The following is a 19,330-nucleotide window of genomic DNA, read 5'->3' as shown; positions in this document are numbered from 1 at the left end:
ATTGAGTTTCTTCTGCTTTCCACATTTTAGTTTTTTATCATCACATTTTCGTTGCACTTGAAGCAGTTCGGGTAGTCATATGCGTGAGGGTTCGAGGGGCCGTGTTCGGATAACTTTGTAACTTTTTAAAGGAAGATTCACAGCTCAGTTAAAGAGCGGGAGTAGGCGGCACCGTTGTACTAACGTTTGAAAGTACGGTGGATGTGGTGAGCCTCAGTTTCAGGGTCAGATATGAGATGGCGCCTTTGTTCAGCCTTTGGGATCAAAAGGGCTACAAAAGTCAATATTACTTTACAAGCACGCTGCGCCTCACAGCGGAGAGTATTGGAAATTAGATGTCGAGAAGACGCCGCGGGAAGGTTCAACAGGCTGTGTCGCGTCACAAAGGGCGGAGGGTGAATTTAGCAAGCGTCACCAGATTTGGATCATAGACGGGTACAAGAATACAAGACGGGTCTCATTGACCTCAAACTTTGCAGGCTGAATGGCATTTGTCCGAAATTTCTTCTACTTTTTTGTTTCTGCGAAAGTTAGTCTGTTGAAATAAAACTAAAAATCAATACAGATGTGCAGTCAAAAGCATTTCTGAGTCTGACAACCTATCTCGATCGAAAGTCGCTTTTTTTTTTCTTTCCTTTTCTGTTTCTGCTTCAGTTTCAAATCACCGCACCCAACTCAACGCTCAGCAGGAGAACGTTAGTGGATATTGGCTTTCCCTTTGTAACGGGTGGTGGCGTTGCGCCACCTAGTAAAAACAAGTCAATTACTATGAGTCTATCCTGTTTTTGCCCTCCCAATCCCCGGCTGGTTAAGGTGTGTTTTAGCTCTCCCGACATCCTCCTCATCTATGTCCCCACCTTCATTTGCGAAACCCAACGCTCTCCATAGCTCAGTGCCCTCATTTGGGTGTAACTCAAGACCTTTTTGTAGTGTAGAATCACATGTTCGGCTGTTCGACTGTCTCCCCCCCCCCTCCCCGTACACCAGTCACACATTGCATGGACACCCTGTTGAAATTTCGCATAGTGTGACTTAGTTCGCATACGACCGTTCGTGCCTCAAACAGCAGGGCGCTTTCGTGCGAGTTGTCAAATAGTCCTTCTCTCGCAATGTGGTTCTTTCTCTCCCCGTACATTTCCAGTGCTGGTTTCCCCTGCATTCTTTGCCCTAATGCTGTGCCTTTCCTCTTCTTTTGTGCATGTTAGATATATGGCAGAAAGTTCACGGGTTTGTTTTCTTCAACGCGTGTCAATGTTATAGAGGTAGATGTATGTTAAAAATGAGGTGAGCATGCTGCAGCACCACCTGTGTGCCGTGATGTAAGTCCTCTTTCGAGGCACAAGTCAACTAGGCATAGTTTGAAGGTGCACTTACCCTTATAGTAAACCGTAAATAGGCTTATGAGAATAATGTTAGACCCTATTTCAAACTGCAAATAAAGCACTGGGTATTAGCGTGCAAATCGCAAGACAGGCGATAACACAAGGTATGCATCTTTATTTTGAGTGTTATCATCTCGGTATATATGTGATTATAAAAAGGATACTTCTCAGGCAATGTACAATGTAGACGAGGTTATGTACATTTTCAGTGCAAAACATTACATGTACTGGAAAGTGTCCACTATACACATCGTACAGTCTCTTACAAAAATTAGTTCGCCTTAGTTATGCATTTTTTTATCGTTATTTCTTCTGTGTGGCGTCTTGTACATTGAGATAAAATGGTTGTTTCTTGAGAAACGATCCTCTGGACCAAAATGAACGAAATAGCAAATAAATAAATAGGTACTAATAAGTAACGGTAATGAAGTTGTTCAAAACAGCTGAAATCAAATAAATAAAACAATATAAATAAGCCACCTACGTAGGTGATGTTCCACCTGAAATTAGGACATTTGTCTCGGGATCAGGGTCAATGTTCCTTGTACATTACTTTACATAAAATATCTCGCAACTACATTCAACACTATCTCGAGGAGGGCAAGGCAACACGACTAAAGATACTGCTCTTCGATAAACTGTGTCCGATTTTGGGGAAGTGCAGGTTGAAGTGAGGCAGTCCAAATCGCGTCGTCGACTTCTTTTTCACCGCGGCAACGTGCCTGTCTTCCAACGTGTTGAACGAATAACAACTTTGTGTCCTGTTACCCGGCGACGATAAGGCATTGTCACCGAAGCTCGTGGTCGTCATCACTTCCGCAAGTACCTTCTGCATGGGACACCCCGGCGTAGCCGGCAAACTTAATCCATCCTTGGAACTCCTCCTCTTGGATGTCAAATGCAAATCTAGATTAAGACTACTGGTTTTATCGCTTCTCTTATGCCTCCGCATTAATTTTCTCCATCCGCTGATACAGCGTGACTTTGCCGTTTCTTCCGTCGGCGTTGTAGTCGGTACGTTACATAAGGCACTGGTAAGTGTAATCGTGGTCGTTGGATCATTTGCAGCAGCCGTGCTTGAAACGTTCGCGTCGCCTGCTTCATGTTTTGACTCGCACGTCTCTGTTATCGCTATCTCGAGGTACTCCTGGAGGTTTCTGTTCATATCTTGAGCGGTGAACGGACAGACGTTGGAAGACGGATTGTCCCAGTGGCACACTAGACGCGGTTCCGCCGCGTGCCCCGGTGATGCGGTGAAGCTGCATAGGCGTTCCACACTCTTGCGGAGGTCATTGAGATCTTCCTTGGCTATATCAGGCTGGTCGTACCGCGGTGAGTCAACGGTTGACGGAGTCGTCTTGTTGACAGTCCTCTGTTCGACGCAAGGTGACGTCCTCGATGACAGAGTTCCACTGCTTAGCGATGGTTCGTGACTGCTCGCTGATTCGACTTGGATGACACATAAGGCAGGGTCGGTGAAAAGTTCTGCGAAAACGTTCAAAAGTGAATGTATGTTCAAGAACATCTGTAAATTTAAGAGGGCTGTATTCTTATTAAACTATCCTCGGCTCGATCCTCCACTGTAGTTCGAGGCCTGGGAGACCAGGATCTGCGCTTTAAAAATCGACCTTGACTCGAAACGCAGCGGAGGAAGTCCTCCGGGCTTTCCTCGGACTCTACACTCTATCGTCGTTATCTACTTAGTAAAGTCACTGGATTGGGGACTCCAGGTGTCTTCGTACTTCGTGTGTCGCGTAATGCGGAAGGGTCCTTGGTATAAAGTCTTGTTACTTCCAATCCAGTGACATTTCCAACTTTAAGCCCAATGGATCATCTAGTTGAGGAACGCTCGCCTCCTCCGCTCACTGGAGTCGAGGCGGGCAGGGTGTCGAGTGGAGGATCGTCTAAGAATACGGCCATTAGTGATAAGAAAATCACCGTCGGTTTCTGTTCCTTCAGAAGGGCAGGGGAAGGTTGGGCTTGGAGTGTCCACGGGAGGAAAGTTGAAGGCGCGCCGTATTTTTCGTCGTAAGCTCGATAATGTTGAACAGGTACCAGACTGCAAAGAAAGAACGGCTGTATCAGAATAATGCATGCAATCGGCATTTGCTGAAAGTTGCCGAAAAACACCCGCCCAATATATATATTTTTAAATTCCGCATGTTCCGAAAAACTGCGAATTATACACTTGCGTATGGTGCTACATGCCGAAAATGCCGGCACTCGATTGTACTTTTTTCCTCTGGTCCATCACATTTTCTTTTCTTTTTTTCCTTTGCCTCGTTTCCAGGTGGAATGCGGGGAATACCGCCCTGCGGAGCTGCTGGCCTCTAGTTCAGCGGAAAACCTTCCTCTGAAACACTTTGATTAGTGGGTCACGAGGGTTCAGGTATACATGGAACCCTTCAACAAAGGAAAGGAAATTATTTGCGTTCTTAATGTCCTCTACCAAGCTGCTCTCATTCCATATAGTCCTCCTCCATAGTGATTATAGCTGCTGTTTTTCGGCATCTACTTTTGGCGGAAACGTTTTAAATTGCCAAAAATATCCGAATTTGACGAAACATATAAACGCCGAAAAACACCCGCTGAATCTCCGCGGGAATAAATGCCGAAAATGCGGAGCTCAAGCTGTAGTGTCAAGAAAAAATTGACATCATAGATACCCAGCTAGAGAGTCGAGGAAGATTCATTCGTATAGTGCGATCACACACACACACACTTGTTTAATGTGCACGCTTAGACGTGAGCTCTTTGAGGAGTTCGGTTATTTGGGTGGGTTTTATACCTGCGCTGACCGACATTGTGGAATGGCTTTTACTTTTTCTCAATTCCCCCTTAGATGGACCGGAGGCACTCAACGAAAACATTATGATAGAAGAACCTGTCGGGCTCAATTTTAGTTGATCGGAAGCTCTCTATAAAGACGATACGACAAGGGATCGAGTCTGCCAAGCCAAGGACGAGCAGCGTGATGTCAGCCACTACAAAGGAATAAGGCGGTTGCCTTATCACTTTCTCTGAACCATTACCATTGTCGTGAATATATTCCGATCTGTTAGGACTACTACTGCTACTTTCTTCGTTAACATTGCTTCATTAATTCTACATGACAAGCACGAGAGTTTGTGCCATGGCATCCTCACACTTGTGGAAACGAAAATACTTCAGTCATAGGCACACTTCTATAACGTGTTTGTGTCGCTGCTGTTCAGTTTAGATCTGAAACCCTTAATTTTTTTTACGTCGCAATCCTTCTTCTTTGCCACTGTTTCGGATGAAAACAAATGTGAGCATACACCTAGGACAGATAACATAATAGCTTATCACTGTGAACAGCGAAGGCAATCGAAGGGACAAATTTTGCCCCCCTGAGCAGCCGGCACGTTGGACGTGAACTTACAGCAGTAACCAGGTCAGGATTAAGAGGCGACACGATGGGAGAAGAACTGTGAGTTGAAGAGCTTCGGGATCCCACGGGTGTCGGCCTTTCGGAGTGTACAGGAGACCCAGTAGGTGACCGGAAATGGCCACCTCCTCCGTATAGGGCCACACCCAGTGTCGCTGGGTCGCTGACGGACGAATCCGAGTCTGAGGGACGGGTGACGTAGTAACATTTCACTTCCAGGTCTCCAATGTCAGCGTTTTCCGTAAACTGGTAGCCATCTTTGATAAGGTAGCTGTAATGAAGGACGATAGAGTCCTGATGATGATGATGGCAGTAGAAAAAATATCGAGATGTGAGCCCGCCTACCGCGGGACAAGCTACTGAAGAGTTCTGAGTCTTGTACTTGTCTTGTGGCTGTGTAACTGAATGGAACTCGGTTTCGCGAGAAAAATATGAATGGGGACGCTTATGCAATTGACGCGGTCTACTCCACGTACAAATGGCATGCATAGAAAGGGAAAAATGTCAGATCATGCCAGGAGCAACCTGATTGGCACTTCTCTGGGCGTCACGGGCCGACGTCAACCTGACGTCATTCTGTCATTGGACAGCCCATGGTGGATTCATGGTGGAAAGTATGGTATAGTCGAAGTCGTGCACGTTCCAGGTGAGCTATGCTCAGTGTTCTTGTGTAAGAAGCCGCTATATTTGTAGTACAACGTGTTAGAACCAAAAACGAAATATTTATGGAGGGGGCTTGCACTGCTCCGCCCTGAAAGCATTTTTAAGGTTTTTGTACACCATAGGACGTCGATCCTCACTGTGAGACGACCCATTATTCCATTTCACCACATCACCACCAGCAATGGGGTAGAGTATCGCCCCTGGCAATGAAACCCCCCACTCATCATCATCATTCAAATAAAGTTGTTGTTTTGCACTGCTCCTTTAAATGCTGACTACGCTCGTTCTTTGTACCATTTAGTACTGCGGCGATTTTCTTAAATTAATATAAGTCTCCTATAAAAGCTTCCAGGTCGTTAACTTCGAAACCGCTCAGTTCCATACGTTCGTAACCTTCAGGAAGACGACTCGTCATTGTTAGGTAGCTAGGAAATAAAAAGAGTCGTATGATTGCGTAATGATGAAGGAAATTATTATTTAATCAGGAATTAAAATGCAGTGTCCTACCTCTTTGTTGTTTCGCTTATGTTCACGTGACTTGACAGGCCTCTGCTTTCGATCTTGTTCGCCAACGTAACAGTGTGGCCGAAGAGACAATACCGCGGCATTTGTACGCCAACGACCCCCGCCATTGCTGGTCCTGAATGAATGCCCGTGCGAATCTGTAAAATAAATACAATATCAACAGGAAGCAGCATTTGAACATCGATTTCTGAGTCACGAGTAGGTTATTGTTAGGGAGGAAATAAAATTACTGCAATATCCCCCTCCCCCGGCCGCATCGATTCCGACATTTTACATTCACTTGGTCGACACTTTTGAACTACATGTTGAACTCCATCATTTTAACTCTCTCTCATCTCTTTGCACTTTCTGTATGTAAGCGCACTCGGGTAGCCAGTTCGACTTCGTCGTAACTCACTCCCCATTTTTTCTTTATCGCATCACCATCACTGCAATATCATAACGACGTCCGTGAAGTCCACCAGGTCAGAAGCTGCAATGTTACGAGCAGGGGCCAGATGCTGAACTGAACATACCGTTCGCTATCGTTATTATTTAAAGTTGGCGCGCTCCAAGCGTCACATGACGGCACGTGAAAACTGTTCCGGTAGGCTGGGATTTCAAAGAAACGACACAACCGGTCATCGCGCGAGAGCTCGTGACGAATCATAGCGGCTCTGCTGTCTGGGGTTTTTCCTGGGTTTTCCTCGGGCACTTTCAGACATATGTCGGCACAGTTCCCTTAGAAGTCAGCCCAGGACGCACATTCCCCAAGGGCGTTAGTCGTGACGTTGCCCACCTCTGTGAGGCCGACAACGGCGAGTCCTTTCACCACCACCACCACCAGTTACCGCGCGGTAGAGAATAAAGAAAAGTTGAGCATCGAGCCCCGGGTGACTTTTTAGAGATCGTGAGATGTAGAACTTATCAAGAGATAGATAGAGAGAGAAATACATGATGACGATGATATGGGGAAGACTTCCGCTCATTGAGCAGAATGCTACCCCATTACTATTGGGGAAAAATGAGAGGATGGTGATGAGGATGATGCTGACGACGCTGACAGGGTTTTAGAGAGAGTCGATCAGGCCGGTAGTTTGCAGGAATTTGATGAAGGGTCGCAAGACGGACATCTCCTTTCGTGTGTCCCATGGTCCCAAAAAGAGTCTCAGGTCAAGGCGTCGGGCGTCAATCCGCGCAAAGTCGTTTGCCAACAAGTGACGCTCCCTCCTATAAGTGGCACATGCGATGATCAAATGGTCTGCGGTCGCTGGCACACCACACTCCGGGCACAAGGCACTACTGGCACACCCTATCTGGTAACGGTAGTACGGGGTAAAGGCAACATTCAACCGTAAGCGACGTAGGAGGGACTTAATGACGCGCGATAAAGATGTCGGTAAGAGACACGAGAATGTTGGGTCTACAGTTCCCAGTATGGTACTGGCCGGGACATGCCGACGCCATTGTTCGACGGATGAGGATGCAGCCCAGTCACGAAGAAGGGACCGTCTGTCCCCCCTTGGGAGAACAATCGGGACACACTTGCCCTGGTGGTGAGCGGCCGCTGCCGCAGCGTCGGCAACGTGGTTGCCAGAGATTCCGCAATGACCCGGAATCCATTGAAAAGCGATGGTGTGGCCGTGGGCAGTTATGGACTTCAGTAGGCGTAGAATGTTTATCACTAGTGTGGCCAGTGAGCCGCGGAGACCTGAGGTTTTCAGGCATCGAAGAGCTGACTTGGAGTCCGTACAGACTACCCATCGCCGTGGATCGCAAGTGGCCGCATATTGTAAAAACAGCAGGATTCCGTACAGCTCGGCTGAGGTCGAAGAGGTGCGATGGGACGACCGGCAACCCCGGGTGAGTGGTATCGAGGGTACCACAAAAGATGGGGATGACGAAGTTTTCGTTGAGGAGCCATCCGTGAAGACCGTGCAGAACCCGTCATATGCGGTGCCGATGAAATCCATAGTCAGTTGCTGTAGTACGAGGTCGGGGTAGCTCCTTTTGTTGTCCGTGATCCCTGGGACAGAGGCGGTGACGCTTGGCGACGGAACTGTCCACGGGGCAGTGCTTTCAGCGGCGGGGCTGATCACGAATTTCGGAACGCGGGATTTGAATGACATTATACATCCGTGGAACGGCGTGCTGCGCCTTGCCCGAAGTTTCCGGATGAGCGGGTGGTGGCGATGGTGTGCAATCAGGCGGAGATACTGGCGTACAGTTTCTGTGTTTCGGAGAACTTCAAGGATGTCACGGGCTTCCGCAACCACTAGCCTTGTCTCGGCCCCGCGGGGGACACCGAGGCACACCCGTAGGCTCCGTGCCAGCATAGCGCGGATCCTCTGTGCTAAGATGCTGGGGAGATCGTGAAGCAAAGGCAGACTGTAGGCGACTGTGGCACGAATCAAGGCGTTATGCAGCATCAGGGGGTTCTTCTCATCACGTACCCACCTCATTCCAGCGAAGAGACGGATGACAGCGGTCCAGCGCTGAACTTTCTTCTCCATGCCATCGATGTGACGTTTCCAAGAGAGGCTAGTGGTTAGAGTTACGCCGAGGAACTTGTGGTGCTGGACATTTATAAGTGGCCTGTCCCCAATGTGCAGACGGCATCGCTGCTTGGATTTGCGGGAGAAGGCGAGTGCCGCACCTTTCTCCGCTGATATTTCCATCCCTGCTCGGAGCAGGTAAGTGTGAATGTCGTCCAATGTAGCCTGGAGGCGCTGTCGAATGGCAGGGCGAGATGTACCCGTGGACCAGATGCATATGTCGTCGGCGTAAAGGGACAAGTTGACCTTCCTTCGAATGCAACTCTTAATGCCCACCATTACAACATTAAACAGCGGACTCAGGACGCTTCCTTGTGGAATACCCTGAGGGACCGGGAACAAGTCGGTGTCGCCTTGTGATGTGCGGACGAAGACGGACCGTTGTTGGAGAAAGTCCTGAAGCCAACATAGTGTACGATGCGAAAGACCGGCTTGGTACACATCATGCAAGATAGATACGTGACTGACAGTGTCATACGCCCTTTTGACATCAAGAAAAACGGCGACGTATCAAGAGATAAACGTTGCAGCTGTTCCGTAGTTCTACACCTTGCGATGGCCAAACTTTGCAAAATGACAAGTTTTTGCTATAATTTCAGCGGCGAAAGTCTAACTATCTCGTAAAGCAACTACGGCAAGTCTGCCTTCTGAGCTGTACGTATTTATTATGGGCAATATCATACAACGAATGTCGGCCACAGCATCGGCCATATGTGTTCCCGTGAAGTTCTGCTAGAGACGTACCCAAGTTTCCGTTACCCTCGATTTCGTTGTGGTTTGCGAACAGCATGGGACTGGATGGACAACCGAGCGAAAGCTTATCCGCACAAAGCCACGAGCGGAGGTTTTCGAACAGTTTTGCCGTTTGGCCCATATCGGGCACGTGTGCAGCTCAGAAGTTACGCCTTTACTGCTTTACGAGGCACCGATGCACACGTTGTGTTTCTGCCATTAAAATTAGATAAAAAAACCTTGTGCTGAGCTTGACCGTAGAAGGGCACGGAAACGTTGAAGGAAGAGCTGGAACAACTGGATCGGTTTAGTTGTAGACACCTGTACTTCAGTGAAAATTCGCCCACAAATCTACCGACTGGCCATATGTCGCAAGGTTGATTGTGTACAGGAGTGCTTCAATTGAAAATGCTGTGATGAGTGGCAGATGTCAGTGTAGCTGCTAACAAACATTCAGCAATGCCTACTTCGAGAAAAGTGCTGAAGCGGTTCAGAAACTGATGCCGTGTTCACGATTTTGTCGAAATAAGAACCAAGTGTCACTTTGGAATGCCACGCAAACATTCCCTGCATTTCATACGAGGAGAGTTTAGTATGACCAATCCTCAAACACTGTCCTGTTTTGTTTTCAGAATGCTACCGCACAGAAGGTGTCGGAAGAAAGTTTACGTCTGCTGGAGGCTTGCTGCTTCTCCGGATAAAGTTGCTTATAGCGCATTAGTCTGCGCATCACGTCACCGGAAAGTAGGAAATGTCATGTTGTCCCGTGCGACGCACAGAAAAGCATGCACATTGGAGGGGGAGGGATATATTTATTAGAACAAAGAAAAAAGGGAGGAAAGGTCAGCCAAACGGTATGTCGACTTGCTTTTCCGCAAAAAATTAAAGAAAAAAACAGTCAACAGAAAATAACTATGAAATAAGGATAAACTAACAAAAGATGAAAGAAGGTGTCCTCGAGGGGGGGGGGGTATATTTAATAGAATAAAAAGAAAGAAGAAAGTGGAAATGTCAGTCAGGCTAATGCCGGCTTGCTAGTCCAAAAAAAGAAAGAAACTCAAAATAAACAACAACAACAACAAAGAAAGAAAGAAAGGGCTATTCTGCTGTAATCACCAGTATCGGGAAACTGCAGGTTGGCGGGTTCTGTTTCTAAAATTGAATGATGGCAGTCGACGAATCTTTCCATTGCTAATGTTGTGTCAGCTGACGTCAGTCACCATCGATGCAGATAACTACATACTCGTTAGTAGAGCTCTGACTCGCATTACTCAACGGTATAACATGCCGCAATCGCATTCAGCAGAAGCTCTCCTTTGCGGATGCTCTTAGTTGTCGCTTATTCGACGCCACACACACACACACACATACATTGGATGGTGATGAGGTGGGCGATTCGACGCCAGATTTCAATAGTGAATGTGTGTTATCGAAGCCCACTCACTTCACAGGTTCCTAATATATTGTTAATATATCACACTTAATTACACGCTAAATCACTAATGACGCAGCGAAGACAAGCCGGCGGTAATGTTGCTATGTGCAAACTACGAAATATATGCACAAATTGTCATTTGTACATAAACATATCAGACAAGGCTAAAACGTGATGCTCGCAATGCGGTAAAATAAAGTTCTTATTATTTACACTGCTTACATGATCGCAATGGCACTGCGTCCTCAAAGCAACGTACAAATGAGGTTCCTCAAAGCAACGTACCCATCATATAGGTGGGCGTTTTCCTGCGGCCTCACTCATCCTCACCTCACGAAGCACAGACTTTATCGGTCTGACTCACCCTCACCAAATTTCCCTCACCAGTAACTTAGCCTCAGTCGCCCCCGCCCTCACATTCCATTTTAAATTTTACCCTCACAAACCTCACCTCAGGGCATTGGGATCCTGAAAGGCCTTACGATCCTCATCCTCGCATGCCTTCACCTCATGAGGCTATTCACAACCCTCATGGCCTCACGTATCTTCACCTCATGAGGGTCCTCACGCTCACGTCTCCATGAGGGCCCTCATGGCCTCATGAGTCCTCATCCTCACATGCCCTCACCTCGTGAGGGCCCTCATGTCCTCACGGCGCCTCACGTACTTTCGCCTAATGAGGACCTACATGGCCTCACGAAAGGCCTCATGGCCTCACGAAAGGCCTCATGGCCTCATCCGTGAGGTTCCTCACGAAAGACTTTAAGAATGTGTACCGCTTGGACCGCTGATGCAGGAACTCCTGCTAAACTCGCGAGACGGTTTGCAAGGTAGTCACGAAGCAAGTGCATGACGATTGTGAGCCTGTGGTGGTGGTGATGGTGGTGGTGGTGGTAGTATGATGTTCTAAGGAAGAGGAGTGAGGTCTGCCTGCTCAGACAAGGCGGAAAGTTCCACTCCTTTGTGAAAGGGGAAGGCGAGAATGGGGAGTAAAACAGAAAGGATAGAGGAAAGGATACGTTTCTAATTTCTAATTTCTTTTAATTTACGATTGTGAGCCTCGATGCATGGCCCGGATACACCGATTCTGAGCTAAAGCGCGACGTCAGGACTTCCAGAACACGTATGAAGCAGTGATTACGATGAAGTCATCGAAATTGCTTCGTGCGCTCAGTGCAACGTTTCAAATCACGAAGAAATAATCGAACATAGCGTATATAGACCAAACATATCGAAGGAGTGAAAAACGATAGCGAGAGCAAATCCCTCGGAACGGAATGAAAGAAGCATCGCCCACGTAGTATATTTCCCTTTAAAGCTACTGTTTTTGTGGTTGTTTTTTTCTCGCTCCGAACGAACGAAATGGTTAAAAAGCAATCCACATTGTTGACAACAGAAAAATTCAGTACAGGTGCTCTTTCTATTATGTCTCCGTTGATGCCGTATCCGTGTTCAGATGAAAGGGTACTTTCTTCTGAGTATTGTTGTTCAGGAAGAAAGCTTTGCTGAAAGCTAATGGAATCCTAATGTTTGTTCGATGGGTACCAGTGTATATTCGGTCTATTTTAACCGCCGGTGCCGAGTTCAGACTCCAGAGGATGCCCTCTATTTGACGCAAGGATATCGATGTTGGGGGTTGGTAGGAACGGTACGACAGAGGATGTCACGGAAGAGCGTATGAAACAAGCCAACTGGAAATAATAGAAGAGTGTACTAATTACGTGCGTTCCAGTTTGACCGAACTGATCAGACATCCGAAGAAGTCTCAGTTTTTTACAGCCAGTTACGTTTTAAGTCGATAACGAAACGTACTAACAGGGTTGCTATCTAGATTAATTTCGATTATCTATGGTCGGATTAACGTTCACTTCTCCAACGGAACACGATGCGTGGAAGCGGATAACAAACCGATACCGTCCCCATCAAGCACGTACTCGCACTTACGGACAAGTAAGTTTATGTTGTTGATGGCCACAATAAACATTGATAGATAGGCATGTGGATGAACAGGCCTCGCTGATTGCGAGCAAGAGCTGTTTTGGAAATTGTTTTTAGGCTGGAAAAACCTTTCAATTAACGAACCCGTACGTGATACCGAAGTGGCGGATAATCCGACTAGGAAAAAAGTGAAAAGGACGCTGGCTGTTCGCGCAGGAAGAAACGTTCTCTTGGGCATTAGGTTGCCACTAAGGCATAAGAAGCATATACGCGCGATGGTGGTAGCCAATCCCGTGCTGAAGACTGGGAGGTGGTGGATTCGAATCCTATTACTGGCTGTGCTGTCTGAAGTTTTCCCTGGATTTTCTGCAGACTTTGCGGACGAACGTCGGCACAGTTCCCCCTGAAGTCGGCCCAGGACGCACACTAACCCCCCTGTCTCCCATTCCTTCCTATTGTCCTCTCCCCACCTGTCCACGTCTGTACGCCGCTCATAGCCACAGTTGTTTCGCGGCGCCAACACGAAATAAGAGAAAACACCGGCAACTAACCTATGAGGTTTTCCGACACGAGTCCCTATCACTGTAAACATGGAGTGATCCTGTTGCTCCTAGTAGCCATTTTTAGTATAATCTCAATACCACTTGATATGACGTGCATGCGCCGTACTCCATCTTGTGTTCACCTGAACAGTGCCCTGTTACTAGCCCGTGAGCCGACTACAGAACTGGTAGCTGCGACCACGGAGTAATACACCTGTCACACGGGCAGTCTTCAATTATCATTGAAACCAATAGCGATTGAAAATGCGCTTGGCGCCACCAAGTAGGTAACCTGTCAACCTGTCAAGCAGCATTGGACGCAACGCTGTTTGAGACGTTGACAAGTTACCCGCCTGGTGGCGCTAAGCGCATGTTCAATTGCGATTGGTTTCAATGATAATTGAAGACTGCCTGTGTGACAGGGGTATGTATGCCGGGATGCTGTTTTGCTTTCTCGCCCAACTTTCCGCAACTGACTAGATCTCGTCTCTTTAGAATCCCGCCGAATTTATCGCTGTAATCCACGTATCTAACACCGTACTCTCCAAAAATACTTTTCTATGTGACGCGGAAGCAGCAAGTTGTTAATTAATTAACAACAAATTTATTTTTAATGTTGAGAAGTAGGGCGTCATTGGATACGCAATCTGCCTCGCGTATGGCAGCACTGCTCTTGGAAGTTATCCTTCTATTTCGCCACTGCCGCTGGCAGACTTCCAAACTGGGGCGGAGAGCGCGGAGACCAGGAAGGGTGGGCACACGCTGTTGCTGTTGCTAGGAGACGGACGCAATAGTTCCCGGTGACGTCACTTAGTCTTGAAGAATCCGAAACTATGAAATGTTGTGTATTCTTTCGAAAATTCGTGGAACTGCACAATGTTCACCGACAACATTTATAGTTTGCGGCCTTAGTCTTTCAGCGAGGTCCACTTATAATACGAAATAAGTTAAGGTTAAGTATTGTAATGTTTTATCCTGATGCTGGACACGAACCTCCTTGAGTGTTCCTGTTCTTGAGAACTTGTTCTTCATTTCCTCCTCGTATGCTCTCTATGTGCCAGCTGAAAATCCGCCGCTTTATTGCCAACTACACGCAGCTCTTTCGGCAAGAAGCTATATGCACCAATACATTCCTGAGGTCCATTGACCCGCTAATGACATATGATGCGCCTGGCCGCATCCCGCGCACCGAGGAGACGTTGCTTCATCGGCTGCGGCTGAATGTGGCACGAACGCCGCTCGTCCTGTTTAAGATGATCCAACTGCCTTCACCTCTTTGCCCCACGTGTCATGTAGAAGCAGACGTACAACACATCCTCCTTGCCTGCCAGTGGGACGAAGGTCACCGGTCCAGTCTCGGGCGCCGTCTCACTCATCTGGGCTACAGAGAGCTTTCCCTCCCGATGCTACTTGGCCCTACTGAGCTCGCTGAAGTCACGTCTGCGCTGATAAGATTCATTCTGGAGGCTAACCTGTCGGGCACAATCAGATACCTACATGACTGCCTGCACAGCGACTAGTGAAGGACCGGTCTTTTTTTTTTTTCTGTATTTCTCCATAACTGTGTCTTCGTTTCTTCTACCTTTTTGTTTGTTTCTCTTTGCTGTTGGGAATAGCAAGCCTCCATTATGGCTAACCTTTCCCTTCCTTTCTTTTATCATCATTAAACATATCCACCAGCGGGCATGGCCGAGCGGGTTAAGGCGTCGCGCTCGTCGGCCAAGGTCGAGCTGAATACTGGGTGGTGGTTGGTGCGAATCCTACCAACGGCTGTGCTGTCTGAGATTTTCCCTGGGTTTTCCGAAGACTTTCGAGACGAATGTCGGCACAGTTCCCCCTGAAGTCGGCCCAGGACGCATACTAACTCCCCTGTCCCCCACTTCTTCCTGCTGTCCTCTGTCCATCTGTCCACATCTGTACGTCGCTCATAGCCATAGTTGCTTCGCGGCGCTAACACGGAATAAAAAAAAGTAAACATATCCCTCCTCCTCATACTCCTGCTCATCGCCTCGCAAGTATCATTTCTTTAGTAGTTTAGTAGTGTCCCATTAATTTCATCGACTAACCTCAATGGGATGTCCTTCGACTGGAGAAATGATGGTGCGGGTTACTGCTTGCATGGCCAGCCCCATGGCAACGAGCCGATCGGCGTGATCATCCGTCAGTTCTGGTATCCCAGACACGACCACGTATGCGTCCCCAATAGTTTCCACCTGCGAAAGAAAGAGTTGAATATGCGCAATATTAGCATTATTAATCGACACAACATGTTCCTAGTCTACACGGCATTGGAACAGCCGGCCTTGACTACAAGCCCTGTTGAAGCCAACATCTCAATGTCTTTCTCTTTTGTCTGATCAAATCTGAACTAAGAGGTTGCAGAGGCCGCAGTAGATTTATTTAGGTATGGAAATACCTTAACTGGCCTCGAGGAGGCGTTACATGAGGGGGTGGGGGTATGGACATGGGGGAGTATGGGTGGGGGTATGGGTGTGGGGGGTGGGGGAACATGGAGCGTTTCCCCGACGTTTTCCGAGCGGGCGCGCGCGTTCGGTGTGTGTCTGGACGTCGGAAAAATCAGTTTTTCAACGCGCGCGAGGGTGTATGCGCCGGAATCTGTCGGCTACAGATATTATCGCGCGCGTATGGGACGCGTTTTCCGGGGTGTGGACAGAAGGGTGGCTGCCGTGCGATAGACAAGGTGGCGTATGGGTAGCTCGGATAAATTTTTTTGACACTATCCACCACAGTTAATTTACTTCTGCATTTAAACGATACCTGGAATGCCTGAACGCAGAAACCGTAGGAAACAACAGCATCGGCACATTCTAACAGACATTTGTGGTCGACGAATAGAGCAACATCGACGCGCGTCGCTCGCTCTGCACGCGTCCCATGCGTTTCGGTTGATCGTCTCGCAGGCGTTTCTTCGCCGCGCGTGCAAGGCCATGGCGTGCGCGCAACGTTTCTGAAACTGGGAAAACGTCCCATGCGTTTCGGGCTTGACACAAACCAGAATGATAACGTTCAATGAATACCAAGCAATCTAGAGAGCACTTGTCAAACTCTGTAGTACTGACTAATAACTACGGAAGATCATTATATTCATGGACAGTGTATGGGAAAGATGACCGAGAAAGCTTTTAGGAAAAAATCTTCCTGGGAACAGCACCGCAAAGGATGCTGCCCCGACGACCGTGTTACTGGCCGCGTGTTCAAAGACACGTGCCCACCCGTGGAAGGACCGCGTTATCAAGGGGCCCATCTCCAAAATATGAAGGACCGGCTCCCATTTGCCTCCCTCCACCGCGTACGCTGATGGATCAAAAGAGGATGATCAAAAGGATGTTCACGTCTGGGGGAAAGATAGAAAGCCAGCAAGATGAAGTCAGGTCCAAAGGAAGCAAAGACGAAATACTAGTTTGATCTTTCATCAGACACCCGGGTAAGGCAGCGTTCACACGGGGCAACTTTTCCCACCAATTATGAGCAATTTTCGAGTTGCTGGCAGTCGGCCAACATCGGCAACCTCCAGCAACTCGAGTTGCTCGTGCACCGCCCAATAAGCGAGGGGAGCATTGCCACGTGACTTCCGATGGCGTGATGTGATTTCGTTCGTGGGTTCATGAATTCAAATCCTGCAGGTGTAGCCGAGAAAAAACTTTTTTTTTACTAACACCACACAAACATATCAACGACCATTTTTTTAAGATAATAATTTGCTTTAGGCGTAAAAAACGGGCAGAGATTTGATAAACAGCAAAGAAAAGAGCTAAAGAAAAGACACCACCACTAGGATTCGAACCCACATTCACCGGTTGTAAGATCACTTGTGGGTGGAGCTACCGAGTTGCTGCGTGTGAACGCGTTCTCGAAATTGCTCATGAGATATCGGTTTGAGTTGCTTCGAGTCGCTGGAAAAAGTTGCCCCGTGTGAACGCAGCCTCACGCTCTTGAGCAATTTGAGACATCTGCATTCAATTTCGCCAGGTTGGCTGTCAACTGTGTTCACTGTGATTACACTCTAGTGAAATCGCGAAGTACTCCCCTGAGATATTCCAGAACAGGCGTTTGGAGCGTAAACTCTGTATAACCATACTTAGTCAAAGCCTTCTAACAACTCCGAAGCATCAGCAGCACTCGGTGAATCTACTTAGTGATTGCTATAGACGATACGACTCGAAAAAGGGAACGTCCTTATTGTTATTCTTTCTTTTTGCTTGAGCACGAACGTGAGCTGCGATCAACAGCCCACTTACCGCGGGAACTGAAGCGGATCTCCAATACCTTAACGAAGACCGTTGCTCAGTGGCGTATTTCTGTCGGCAGTTTTAGAGACACAAGAGACAATTCTCCACGTGGCTGGTAATCCGTCTGGAGCTGGCCAAGTTAATAAGGCAACGATCCTTATTTGAAGTAGAAGCGGACTCTCTTTTTCGTTACTTTCGAGGCAGCCTCTCGACTCTTCCGTCTTCTCACGGTGTCTGCAAACGATGAAACGGACGACTACGCTCTCTATCTTCCGGAAAATTTGACATATTGCACATTCGCGGAGCGGTTAATGATGTTCCCGAAGTACCCACTAATGAAGAACCTCAACTTCATGCTGCTGCATGGCCTCGAAATGTCACTCTTGTAATGTGGAAGAAGTGCCGCATTGTGTGCGTGTGTGTGTGCGTGCTTACGTGTGTGTTTGGTTCCTTTTGTTGACACCTGCAGCGCAATTTCTTGAAAGTGGTGGCACGCCCCAAGATTACTAGCACGTGTGACACTCTGTCCCGAGTATCACGGGGTAGTTGGTAACGATCCACAGGTTACTTTCGAGTCTCGGTACCATGCTTTGGGGCCAATCGTTAATACCGGACTGCGATGCTGTTCCTTTGAGAAAAGTGAACAGATGTGATGTGATGTGATGTGATAAAGAAAGAAAAAAATGGGGATGTGAGTTTCGACGAAGTCGAACTTGCTACCCTAGTACGCTCACACACAAAATACAATGATGAGATGATGAGAAAACAAAGAGAAACAAAAGTGAAGAGAGATTTCTCTGCTTTTCTTTGTTGCTGTGGGCAGAGCCAAGATCCCAGTAGTTTACAGAAGCTGAATAGGCGGAAGTCGAGCTTTTGTACTGCAGTCACAAGTCTTTCTCTGTGTGTGCTTTTTAGGCCAGGCACTGAGTGATTACATGGAGTGTTCTCCGAAGTCTTTGATGTTGAGCATAGCGGGGGGGGGGGGGGGGGAGCATGTAAGCGTATGTACTATGTAAATATGGTTATAAGTTAGTTATATAAATATTATTAATTTATTAGTAGTATTGTAATAATCTCTACTCCCTTTCTCGGTGGCAACGTCTAGGACCGAATTCTGGCGTCGGCACCTTTATCCTGAGTTATACTTTCTTGGCCGTTGGAAGCTTATGCGTCTGTGTCGTCTCTGCATGGAGCTCACCTCGGCTAATTCTCGTAGCTTACATCAAAGTCGGGAAACTTAAAATAAAGATGTCCTTCAATCACGAGAATAATAAACACCTCGGACAAAAATCTGCATCTGTAAGATCCCTGGGCAATTTTCTTTCTCACTATAACTCAGTCTGCGCTGCAGCGTCCGATTTCAACACACACTCGTAATGACATACGAGTCAGCTTATCGAATAATCCTCGCAAAAGGTTCCAACGAAAAGACATCGAAGTCAAAGGGAGCAATTCACGAAACGGAAGGCGAAAGGCGAAAATCTCGCACTCATTTTCCTCACGGATTGATGCGATAACTCGAGCATTCAACGACGGCAGATGCAGCAATCTGAGAACTTCCCACACAGTATGGGGTGATTGTAACTTCGTGCCATAAAGACCAGTCGTATAATTTTCTTTCCTCGCCCGTCGTCATTTGCAAGGAAGTTACAGAGATAGCGTCTAAAAGTAAGAGTAAAACGGTACGTAGACGGGGTAGTTGGTAACGATCCACGGAGAACAACGTCTCTTTCTGTTGGAGAAGTCAGCGAGATTTTCTGCGTAGAATTTACTTCGGTGACTTCTAATGCAACATAGCTTGATTATTTCATCATTAAAAATGTATTGTTAATTAAAACCGTAAATTCAAAGAACTATAATTTAGCCCTACACCAAACCCTAAGTCCAAAACTAACATTAAACTTCATACGTGCCAGCCTG

General features: G+C 47.4%; 1 protein-coding gene across 1 annotated transcript in view; it reads right to left on the bottom strand.

The window, feature by feature from the left end:
- Window positions 1-1,592: 1,592 nt before the first annotated feature.
- The window catches only part of LOC135396155 (guanylate cyclase soluble subunit beta-1-like), a 113,660-nt gene continuing 95,922 nt past the window's right edge, over window positions 1,593-19,330 (bottom strand). Inside the window, exons 9-13 of the mRNA XM_064627185.1 lie at window positions 15,227-15,373; window positions 5,962-6,116; window positions 4,786-5,062; window positions 3,321-3,441; window positions 1,593-2,867 (exon numbers count right to left, since the gene is read on the bottom strand). Of these exons, the coding sequence (XP_064483255.1) occupies window positions 1,969-2,867; window positions 3,321-3,441; window positions 4,786-5,062; window positions 5,962-6,116; window positions 15,227-15,373 (1,599 nt within the window). The 3' untranslated portion in view covers window positions 1,593-1,968. The remainder of the gene's footprint in view (window positions 2,868-3,320; window positions 3,442-4,785; window positions 5,063-5,961; window positions 6,117-15,226; window positions 15,374-19,330) is intronic.

The sequence above is a fragment of the Ornithodoros turicata genome, chromosome 5, assembly GCF_037126465.1.
Source record: "Ornithodoros turicata isolate Travis chromosome 5, ASM3712646v1, whole genome shotgun sequence".
NCBI classification, from domain to species: Eukaryota; Metazoa; Arthropoda; class Arachnida; order Ixodida; family Argasidae; genus Ornithodoros; species Ornithodoros turicata.
This window is presented reverse-complemented; position numbering and strand designations above follow the sequence as displayed.